The 12,420-nt window shown below is 41.9% G+C and overlaps 1 protein-coding gene across 1 annotated transcript in view; it reads right to left on the reverse strand.

Annotated features, from left to right (window-relative positions):
- The window catches only part of PHAF1 (phagophore assembly factor 1), a 42,696-nt gene that overhangs the window by 6,106 nt on the left and 24,170 nt on the right, over nt 1-12,420 (reverse strand). Inside the window, exons 7-13 of the mRNA XM_083515128.1 lie at nt 10,638-10,732; nt 8,915-9,012; nt 7,822-7,934; nt 4,592-4,725; nt 3,733-3,816; nt 3,053-3,135; nt 1,592-1,635 (exon numbers count right to left, since the gene is read on the reverse strand). Of these exons, the coding sequence (XP_083371254.1) occupies nt 1,592-1,635; nt 3,053-3,135; nt 3,733-3,816; nt 4,592-4,725; nt 7,822-7,934; nt 8,915-9,012; nt 10,638-10,732 (651 nt within the window). The remainder of the gene's footprint in view (nt 1-1,591; nt 1,636-3,052; nt 3,136-3,732; nt 3,817-4,591; nt 4,726-7,821; nt 7,935-8,914; nt 9,013-10,637; nt 10,733-12,420) is intronic.

The following is a 12,420-nucleotide window of genomic DNA, read 5'->3' on the forward strand; positions in this document are numbered from 1 at the left end:
TGCATCACTCCTGAGATAAATGTTCAGGTTTTTGCTTGGTACCAAAACAGGCTAAGGTTGGCATGCTGGCCACCTGCCAAGTCAGTGTCTACTGACATCTTAATCTTTGTCCGCAGTCAGATATTGTCAAAAGTCCCCCAAAGACATGGCGCTTGAAGAACTTGCCTTGTGTCTACAAAGTCAAGTTGCCTCCAAAACCTGACATTTGCTTCTACTTCTTTTAACAGTTGCTGTTAGTTTGCTTTATGTCTTTATTTCCTTTGTTTAAGGAAAGTAATTGGGGGCTGACCTCAGCGCTCCAAAATAAAAGCCAAGGCAAACTGGGACAAGTAACTCATCTAAGGATGTCTCACATGCCAGCCTGATTCTGAACTTGAATGAGGAGATCAAAATGTTGCCAGCCATAGGCAAAACTCTCCCGGCCCTTGTTTCCCCAGAAACTACTGGTAACACATATACACAAATCATGACAAGCACCAAGTACAGAAAAACTGACTGAGATTTGTTCTCTTGGAAAGCAATGACAAGGCTCCTCTGCATATCTCCAAGGAGGACTCCACATCAAAACCTGGAGGCAATTAGAGCTATTCTGCCCTCATGATCATGATATATTTAATAATTTCCATGAAAACTCCTTTGAAATAAGAAGCTGATTAATAAATATATCCACAATGAGATAGTTTGAAATAGCATTTGAGAATTTTAGGAAAGGAAAGTTATCAGGCATGAGATCAGCCAACTCTCTCTCCTTCCTAGTGCTAACTAAGGTTGCCTGGGAAATGTTTTGACAACAGGTTCATTTCTTTGGATTAGGAGCCAAGAGTGAAATTATGGTATTATAATTTTTATTTATATTTTATTATTATATAATAATCATTATTATTCTTGAAGGAAAAAAAGCCTTGCATTTGCTGGTTTGTGCCACTGATTGCCCCCACGAAAATAAATAGAATAACATCTGTACAAAAAGAGTTTCCTGAATCACCCTTACATCATTCTGGTATCAAGTCCTTTGAATGTTTCCAGATTTTGAACTGAGATTTATTTCACCTACAATACAAATCCCAATTATGTCCTGTTCTAACCACCCCTACATGAATGAGGTTTCCTTCCTGTTCATACTCCCAACAACCTGCCAAGGTAGGTTATCACAAACTCTTGCATGTTAAAGAGCCTCAACAGGGAAAAACTGCGGTGTGTCCAAAGCTCAGTCAGGACTTCAACTCAGACCTAGTATTCTTGTCCACTGGGTTGCACTGGCATCCTGTAAGTATGTCACATTAAGAACAGATAAATATTTTCTCTTGTATTACAATAACACTTTGGGGTGTGAGTGCTGAGCAGTACTGACATGTCTCGGAAGTGCTGCTGCTCAGTTTTCCTCTCCATAAATTGTTTCTTTGTTAACACACCCACAGTGTGGGAGAACCTGAATCTGCCGTCCTAATTATCTGACATTGTGCAACTTTGGTCCTGTTCTCACTCTGACTGCTTAGCATATTAATTTTCACCACTAGCGTGTGTTTAACACCTTCACCCACTCCTATTAAGTCTTTTAACTTTCAGGTTACTTCAGGCACCTCTTTCTTACCTCGTTTAATGGCTAGTGGAATCTTGAATTCACAACGATGGTAACTGAAATATGTAAATTGCAGAGTTATTGCGAGAAAGGACAAGCATAAATGTGGTATACTATTTCGAAAGTAGCCCATTCTAAATTAAGCACAATATAATTGCAGATAATAGAAGTTGGCAACCTGACCTGGTCACAGATATATTCTCCACTCTTGTACAGTCTAGTACTTGCTTGAATGTTTAGCATAGCTTTCTGCCAGCCATACCAGTTTTGCATGAAATTATGCTGCCTAATTGGCGGCAACCAGAGTGCTGCCAGATACCACAGCAAATATGCAGAACACTGAAAGCTTCCTGACACCAGGTCTTAACTATTTTTTAATCTATTCTAGTATTGTTTACTCTGGCAGCAGCTTTTCAGGATCTTAGGCAGAGGGTCTTCCACATCACTTGTTGCTATGTGATTTAATTTTTTTTTAACTGGAGGCACTGGGGACTGAAATCATGACGACCTGCATTCAAAGCATGTACATTTTCTGAGTTATAGACAACCTCCCACCCAAATGTTAAGCACCCTGCCCCAAAGAAGTAATTGCTAGTGGTGCCCATGACACAGAAGCACAGTTTGCTTCTACCACTAGGAGCCATGCATTCAATATTGTGGGCCTACTTCTGCAGGACTCGCAGATCAGATCAAACAGGTCCCCTCTCTGTGGAACTTCAGGTGTTTGGTGAAGACTTTTGATTTCAGGAGGCATTTTAGGTACCGTAAGCTTCTGTGATTCTATGGTTAATTTTAATTGATTTTATCATTTGTACCTCTTTTTTAATCCCAATGTACACTGCTTAGAAAATACAGTGTTAAGTAGTATATAATTTGAATGAATGAATGAATGAATGAATAATAAAATAATATAATTGTTAATTAGGTTTTCAGATTCCCACGCAGAAATCTTAAAAATCAGGCATGACTTATGGGTGGATTTTTTGGGGGGGGAGATGAGTTAAGTTTCCTCTTTGGGGGCATAAGATGGGAAATCTAGTCTTATGAATGAGCAGAGTGTTACTTCCACACACTACCTTCACTGATCTCCTAAAAAACTGGGTTTTGACAAATTACAGCAACACATCTTGCACAGGGAAAAGAGGTTCTTGATACCCATTAGTTCCAGGCTCTGCAACAGTCAACTACTGTAGTTGAGAAGTGACAACACAGAAACCAAAGAGAAGAATCCAGTATATTTCAGGGAAATTAAAACACAGAGAAATCCATGTTTGTTTTAAAGAAGATTCTAGCCAGATAAAGTTGTGGAAATGCGAGTAACATCTGACGAAGGCTTAGAAACCAGAAAGAGCTTAGGCATTGCTGGTGGGGATTCAGAATGGTACCGGTTTCTTTGCCTTCTCCTTGATGCTCCTTTCCCTTTGCCTTCCAAATTGCAACAGAGGTTTGGGCAATACAGTTATTTCTACTCACATATTGAAGTTGTAATGACCAGGGTAGTTAGTATGTAGAACAAATTTCTTCACTTTGTGAGTATTTGCATCAAAAAGGATATCCTGTGGGTGAAATTGAGAAAGGAAAAACAATGAGCCACACAAAGTTGAAATGATTAAACAGCTTCCCATAAATGAACAGAAATTCCTGGACAGGACTTTTTGAAATGTATGCAGGTGGGCTCAGAGAGCAATGATTTCAAGATGTTTTCTTATTTGGTAGCAAGAGGATATAATATTATGCAAAAATCACTGTGAAAGCTAAGACCTCCAAGTTTCTGGGACCTGCCCTTACTAATTGGAGAACATTTTCTCTGCCTTCTCCCATTTGTGTTTAAGATGACAGGCAGTGGCACTGCCCTTTCTCTAGAACATTTTTTTAGTCTGAAGGATTATGTTTTGATTTTGCAAATGCTGAATATCAAATACATAGAATGGGCCCCATGAGATACTAATTGTGTTAATGTGTCACTAATCAAACTGACAAAGATAAGAAGATAATTTTCAAATTTCATCAAAGGAGCTCTGAAGGATTTGGGCAACATTGATTCCTGCATTAACTGATGAACATGGTACAGGCGTTCTGAAAGTTGTGCACAGATGGAAGCAAAAAAGCAAAAAAGAAAAAGAGATCCCTTGTTTTAAATGTTTGCAACTTACCACTCCAAGTGTGAAGTAGTTGAAGAAGTAGTCATTGCACTTTGAAGGGACCTGCTTGTGAGGCGAGGGTGAATGAATTTTCATCTTTAAAAAACAAACAAAACAAATCTACACTTCAGCTTTTGGAAATAAGGAGACAAATAGATCCTCTAGTTTCATCAATATGCTCCTCTGGTTTGAATGGACTATGTTATCTCTATGGCAGAAATGAGAAATTTGTTCTGGTCCAACAACCATTATTGCCACTTGATTACTGGGCATTTTGGGCACATTCAGTGAACACTAACTTGCATCACCTGAGTGAAATTGGGGAGATCCCTGTATTCTTTCCCTCCCTTCTTATTTTTCCTGCACATTGGTACCTTGGGGAAATTGAATGGGGCCTCAACATGGCTCCTGCATACCAGAACATTTTTTTTTTTGGGGGGGGGAATCCCTGCACAAAAAAATAGATTGTCAGGGAAACTGCTTCTACTCTAGCCTTTTCCTGACATACTAGTTTTCTGTAGGTGGGAATCTGTTATGATGGAACCTTCCATCATCCTGCATAATCTGAACAGTGAAGTCCAGACATCAGTTTACCATCTAATCTACTAAATAAATAAATAAATAAATAAATAAATAAATAAATAACAATACAATACAATACAATACAATACAATACAATACAATACTGTTAGTAAAAACTGGGGTTAAGCAGGATGAGAAGACTGTCCTAAAACTGAAGCCACAGAGCAGTTAGAAGGTTAACATTTATTAAAGAACTTCCAAGCCTGTAGGGATATTGAAAAGTGTGAACAGTTAATTTTAGCAGCCTAACACAGAGATAATCTGTGTTAAATTGTTATTGTAGTCCAACCTTATCTTCTGACTTGTAGAAAACTTTGTGAGGAGACCCCAAAGTGCTCAGAACATCTTGGCACGAATCACCAAAATAAACACAGCGCTCAAATACCCGCATCTTGGCATCAGCTAATACACCAGGGCCGCAACCTGAAAAACAAGGGAAAGTGTTAATAGATGGGATACCACACTTCCAAAATGTTGCTATGGCTGGAAGCCTTCATTCAGCTCTCATCCAGCTAACCAGATGGGTGAAACGAGAACAGAAATTGCACTGTGGCAGATTTTAGAAGTCTCTCAACAAATAAAAATAAAAATGAGCAACTTCAGAGAGGTGTAACTCAGGATGCAAGTGACATTAGCAGGATCCAATTAGAAAAAAATAAAACACTAAATAGAAATGTACAAAACACACTTGCCACATTGGAGCAACTCTCAGAAATAACCTGTGGAAGACAGATTATTCAAATTCATGCACACTAGTCCTCCTCAATCTGGTGGCTTCCAGATTTCTTGGACTACAAATACTGAGAGCACCACATTGGGGAAGGCTGGTGCAAATTAGCATGCAGCTGAAGCATCCATTTTCACCCATTCTGTTCAAGTCCTATTGAAATGAAGAGGAGTTGCACAAGTGCTCTTTCTGTGGGGCTGGGGTTGTGCTCTTTCTTCTTTAGAAATGGCCCAATGCAGTACAATACTATTCATTGCATTAAGTGTGGGTTAAAATTTTAAATAATTTGCAACCAAAGTTATGCACAAGCACCCTTCTATAAAAGATACTCTAGATTAATCCATATTTTATCAGGAATGATTGTTACATTTTTACCCCACCCTATAGGGGCTATAGGCAACACACACACCCTTTCCCGTTTAACCTCACAATGAAACTATAATAGAGAGCAAGTTAGACTGAGAGTGCATATGGCCGTCTCAAGATCACTCGGTGAACTTTGTGGGTTTGGGTTTCCTGGTCCTAGTCCAATATCCCAGCCATCACAGCAGGTGTGGGTAACCGTGTGACACTCCAGATGCTTCGGGACTATTAACTCTCACCATGCCTGGCTGGAGATGATACGAGTTCGAAGTCCAGCAGCAGCTGGAGGGCCACAGACTGCCCACCCCTGTCACACACTTTCATGAACCAGAGTCCACTTCAACAGATGCATTAATGTAATCCTAAATTGGCACACATGACTGGGTGGAATGGATAACTTAGGTCCGAGGGAAACAAAATGAAAGAAGGTCACACTGTGAAAATTTGCTAAAATCAACATAGTGACACTTAATAAGGCCACGCTGCTGATAACACCAGCATCCGGGCTTCAGTCAGCTTATTACCACACGAAGTGTAATAAAAATCCACAATCTCTGTTCAAGCCATAGGTGAAAGTATTTTAAATGTAGTATACATCTTACATAAATTTAACATGGATCAACATTTTTGTTAATTATGAATCCCCTTTCCATTGTCCTGCTCTCAGACTGGGAGTTCTTTAGATACACTGGCATCCAAATGCAGTACATTCACTTTAAAACTGAGTTTTGATATGCATGAGTTAACCCTTCAGTGCACAAGGCTAATAATGAGTAGCTAATACATCCAACATCTTTTTCTTTAAATTTCAGGCATGTATATATGTTATCTGGACTTCACACTCTACCTTGAAAAACCATTTACAGTTTCTGGATAATAGCTAACTCCTTCCTACTATTACCAGGATATATGATCCCTGTCCTAGGCAGCTCTCCTTTCGCCTCCTCTGTAAAAATAGAAGCAAATTCCACTTAAAATTGGCTACAGTTTCATTCATCTTGTAATCAAGACAACCAAAAATCCTTCATTTTGTGACGCTAATCTTCAAGTGAACAGAAGCAAGACTTGATGAACTTTTCATTCATTACAGTATCCACAAATAAACTAACATCAAACCTTCAACCAAATGCTGGATTGAAACTGCACTCATTTTACCTATTTCTTAGGTGATTCTGCTGTTCTTCCAAGAAGCTCATGGCAGCCAGTGCAGTTGGGCCAGGATTGGTGTTATATGCTCAGTCTTGCCCTGGTGAGCAGCCTAGCTGTAAAATTCTGCACCAGCCAAAGTTTCCAAACCACCTTCAGAGACCACCCCATGTATAATGCATTGCAGTGATCTAACTTAGAAGTTACCATAGCATAAGGCTATTCCTGTTCAGGTAGGGACACAGCTGGGTCACCAACCCAAACTGATGCAAGGCACTCCACGCCACTAGGCCACCTGAGTCTTAAGCAACAGCAAAGGATCCAGGAATACCCCCAGGCAGCGTATCTGCTCCTTCAGAGGGAGTGTAATCTATCAAGAGCAAGCAACTTCCCATCCATACAGTCTAGGGAACCATCCACTAGTAGTGCCTCAGTCTTATCTGGATGGAGCTTCAGTTTGTTGGCTCTCATCTAGTCCATTACCAAGGCAAGACACTGGTCCAGCACTTCCACTGCCACGCCTGCAGTTGTAAAGGGGAAGTAGAGTTGTGTGTCATCAGCATATTGCTGACAACGTATTCCAAAACTCTGGATAACTCCACTCAGGCTTTTGTGCTCATATGAGACTTATGAGCAAACTTGTATGGTTAGCCTCCTCCCCTAGAAACCCCAGATGTCTTCCCAAAACAGAATCCTTCAAGGGTGGAGCAACATCCCAAATCAGCTTCAAAATATGGTTTCATATCCTGGTTTGGTGGACTCTTGCAAATGATGGTCAGATATATGGTGTTGGTGTGGCTACAACATGACTTCATAAACCATGGTTTGGGGGTCACATCTGAATTCTAATACACATCTGACTACCGGCTGACTGACTCTTGATCCAGTTTTAGGCTTCTATGTCTCTATGGTGGTAAAGAGCACCTCCTAATTCCCTTTGCAACCCTGCTAAACCCCTGGGAATCTTTCCACATCTCCCAAAGGTTCTGATTATGAATCTGGTTCATATATAGTTTTGCAGGAATTCTTGCTTGACAGACAGACTTACTTACTGCTCAAGGAGAACCCACACCCCTACACAAAAGACAAAGTTTCATTATACCAAGAATGGTGTTGCAATGAACTTGGAATCAACTGAAGCAATATTTCCTGGAATGTACGAGTCATCTCCAATAGAGGAGGTGAGAGAGAAATCAGAAGTAAGTACTTGAGAGATTCCGAGATATATAGGTTGCCCATATTCACATTTGTGCCTTTGAAAGGAAACCTCTGCTCACTAATACCTGCAGTGAGTAAGCGAAGCCGTAAACCTGAGGGCCCAGCTCCATCTCTCAGAACATCAACATTCTCTGCATACACATTTCCAAGGAAACAGCTGAGGGGCATCATAGGAGCCCTGAAACAGCAAGATCATGTACAATTAAACAATATGCAGATTAGTGCTAAGCAACACATTGTTTCTGGTTCACTTTTCTATACCAATAGCGAGTGCTATCTGGCTAAACAGCCCTAACTCAACAGCGGTGTCGCAAACACAACTTACAGATGAAGAAGCAAAAAGAGAAGAACTGCATTCTTTAAAGGAACCTTGCCATTTACTAAATTTATGCTAAACAGCCAGCAACAGAACAGAATGCCCATGTTGAAATTTAAATTAAACTACCACACAACAAAGTCCACACTATAAACATTTAAATAACTGGATTTCTAACTGGAAGTAACTCTAGGGAGCTTGTTATGGCTGAATTTGAATGCTAAAGCATGGCTGAGAAAGATTAACTATGGCTAAATTGATAAACTGCCTAGGTTGCAATTGACCAGCAAACAAGAATTAGAAACCATAGTTTGCAATAGGTTTGCAAACAATGCTTTGATGAGATGTCTGAACTGGTAAACTGGTTATTAACATCATTCTGCCTTCAGAGGCTATTGCATCTTCAGAATAGAGCACTGACCAAATAGAAGCAAATAAGCAGCTATAAACCATGGTTTTCGCCTGCACATTTTGAAGATAAAACTATAGTTTGGGTACAAAAATTGTCTTTACAGATCCTCATGGTTTGAGAAGATGCTTAAATTAAGCTTGGCTCAATTAACTCTTGAGCATGTTAACCAGCAGGGTTGGTTGGTATGTTTTTAAATACCAGAGTAAGTTATTGTGTGAAGAGGCTCTGTACTTTTAATCTGGAAATGGACTTGCCTGAAAAAGCTTAAACACAAAATGACAGACTATGTAAATAGCCAAGTAAACTTGAATACTTTAATAAAGCTAAATATAGCCAGCATACATAATTATATGCACATAAAATAACACGAGATTTGACTTTCACTATTTATCTATTTGGAGATATTTCCCAAAATATAAGAGCTACTTACTTGGTATCTTGCAGACTGTTTCCACTATAGATGTACATACGTTTCACAGTTGCACCATGGGGAATTTGCAGGGAAGCTAGGCCATGGGCAAAGTTTGGCTGGAAAGGTTAAATTAAAATTATATTTGATTGCACAACACATAGTTTTAAATCCAGTAATACTAAATCTTGTACCACATACAACCAAGTAAAACTTTATCTCTCTACATGGCAAAAACTAAGATTAAAACCCACATGACGTGTCCTGCAGCAGTTAAAACCCCCATGAAAGAACTTGCAGAAGTCACTTGCATGTGCATGTACACACACACACACACACACAGTGGATCCCATGGCACGCATACTCTGGGGCTCCACAAACCATTTCTTCTCAGTAGTCTATGAATGTAGCTGATTAACAGACATAGACAGCAGGACCCCCTCCCCCCACTCATCATCCTTTCTTCCCCCTCCTATTTTGGATGGGAGATTAATTCAGCACCTCCTACTAGGAGGCTAGTAGTTCATTAAACTTCTTCCAACTGGGAATATTACTGTTGTTTTCTTGTCTTGCAGTGCAGTTTGAATTTTAAAAGAAACAATCCATGGTAAAGGATGGACACCACTCTATATTGCAACCTATATCTATATCGCAGTGGTCCCAGAGTGTTAGCCAATTGCAGGGTCCCTAATTTCAGAGGTGTCAGACACTGCAGTGTAGTTATTGTAAAACAGTAATTTTCATAAAAATTATTTGCGAATCTTGATTTGAAGATTTAGGGAACCTATTGTAAATCCACATGCACTTTGTTCAATTACCGTATTTTTCTGTGTATTGGACGTCCCCATGTATAGGACGCCCCCTATTTTGGGGGACTCCAAATTAAGAAAATGGGGAAAAATTGCCCTAACTTGTTGAATTTATTTTTTTTTGGGGGGGGGGGATTACCCAGAGGCTAACAGCTCCGTGTGTCTAACAGGCTGCCTATCAGCTGTTTCCTCGCCAGCAATCGCTGAGCTGGACCCAGGACTCCAAGTGTGGTCTGACCATGGCGGAATAAAGGTAAAGGGACCCCTGACCATTAGGTCCAGTCTCGGACGACTCTGGGGTTGTGGCGCTCATCTCGCTTTACTGGCCGAGGGAGCCGGCGTACAGCTTCGGGGTCATGTGACCAGCATGACTAAGCTGCTTCTGGCAAACCAGAGCAGTGCACGGAAACGCTATTTACCTTCCCGCCAGAGCAGTACCTATTTATCTACTTGCACTGGGCGCTTTCGAACTGCTAGGTAGGGAGGAAGAGAGGGACTATTACTTCCCTTGACCAGAACACAATACTTCTGTTGATGCAGCCTAGAAAAAGCATTAACTTTTTTTTTTGCTGCTTTTGTTAACACCGCCAACAGTTTGAAACAACTCTGATTCCAATCTCTGATTTGAGATTAAACTATGGTTAGTGGTTAACTATGATAATACCAGTTCAGATATCACAGTAAACCTATAGTTATCACTAAGCAGGAAAAGGCAGAGGGGGGAACAAGTGGGGTGGAGAGAGGGAGTGTGTGTCAGCCTGCAGGATACTTTTATAGTTTGGAAATCAGTTCCAATGACAGATGAACTAGGCTTAAAGGGGAAGTAACATATCTCAAAAATCAATAAATTAAGGCACAAAGAGAGTTACAAGTCTTTCAAAACACAGTGACTGCTTTGTTTAACAATGTATTTATTAACAAAGAAGATTTCAGACCTCATACTTTGGAGTTTCAGTCCATGAGTCCAATTGAAAGGAAAAAGACAGTCCTCTGAAGTTGAGGTGGAAAAGTTGTTCAGCAGAGTTGTACACTGGAAACACACAGACACATATATGCATATAAGAACAGCAATTTATCCCTTTCCAATCTGACAATACTGTCAAGCAGTTTAGCTCTTCATTTAACTATGCCTAAAGTGCTTATGAAACATCTAGCAGCAGTTGGGGCTTCAACCTGTCTAAAGGCAAAAACCCATGGGGTGAACAACAGGGATAATTAATGAGGCCAGATAGGAGGTTTTCAAATGCTCAAGTACCAGACAAGATTTTTCTATTCTCATTATCGCTATTGAATTCGTAGAATTGAAAAAAACATTGCAAACCCATCAGGCACAGGCTCCATCCTACTTGTTTCTCCCACTTTCCTCACATGGCTTGGTGAAATTGTAGTGTAGCATTATGTGTATATGAAGGACAATGCTAACCATGGGTTGTTCTTAACCAGGGTTTGTTATTGTTTAACAAACCCTGGTTAGAATGCTAAACCTAGTTAGTGTAAACCTCCATAGCAAAATATTGGGTTGTAGTCAACTAACTCAGAGTAGATCCATTAGTCAGGTCAAGTCTACTCTGAGTAGAACTAAGTGGATACAATTCATTGTTACTATGAGAGGAAGGAGGGCACAAGCCTGATATAACCAGCAATTGTAATGAGGACTGTTGCCTCTGCATGTGGTCTGAAGCAATATCATTATAATCTGATGGTTTTATAATTTTGTTAGCATTGATCTGCTTTTCCGTCTCATCCCAAACATATTCATATGACACTGATTGCAGACAGATAATACTTGATGACTTGAAGGCGTTTTGAAATAGGCATTGTTTCCTTTGGTGTACTCACAGCTTTAGTCAAACAGGATTTTCAAGTTTCTAAAGCTCTATTGCAAGTATAGGGAACCTTTTTCAGCCCAAGAACCTCACTGCCTTCTAGGCAACCTTATAAGAGTCACATGCCAGTGGTGGATGGGGCCACAGGCAAAAGTGGGCCAAGCAATGACTGTACCTTTGGACAGTAGGCCTGTGTCTACACACACTATTGCACCCCTCTCTATCATCCAGCCAGGCAAGCAGGAAGCATTTTCAGAGTTCAAGGACACATTACAGCTAAGCAAAACCACCCAAGGAGGATGTACACAGTGGCGTAGTGTGGGGGGTGCCAGGGGTGCCGGCCGCACCGGGCGCAACATCTGGGGGGGCGTGAGTCCAGAGGGAAGGGACAAGTTCCTTCCTCCGCCGGGCTCCCCACCACCACCACCAGCCTTGCGCCCTAGCGCGCGCGTGCCCCCCGCCGCCGCTGCGGCTGCGCTCCACTCACTGCTCGCAGGAGCAGCAGCCGCTGCAGCAGCGCCGCCGCCGCCACCGACGCCTGGCCGGGCACGGGCAGCCTCCGCACCCCGCCGCCATCCCCTCGGCCCAGCCACAGACGGCGGCTGCTTCTGCTGACTGGGAGGGAGGAGAGCTCCGAGGGGCCTCGCCGCGCCCTGCGCTCCCCAAAACCCTCCAAGAGGAAGCCGGCGGGCGGGCGAGGGTCTCCCGGCAGAAGGGGGCGCCGCCGGCTCCGGCTCTCAGCGCAAGTCTCAGCCGCGGGGGGGGGGGCGAGGACGGAGCACGGCTGGAAGCCCCCGGACCTGGCCGGGAGGAGGAGAGGCGCTCGCCAAGCCCGGATCTGGAGCTCCACCTACAGCCCAAGGAGAGGAGGGGGCGGGGAGGCGCCCGAGGG

This window comes from Podarcis liolepis, assembly GCF_965112155.1.
Source record: "Podarcis liolepis genome assembly, chromosome: 7".
Lineage (NCBI taxonomy): Eukaryota > Metazoa > Chordata > Lepidosauria > Squamata > Lacertidae > Podarcis > Podarcis liolepis.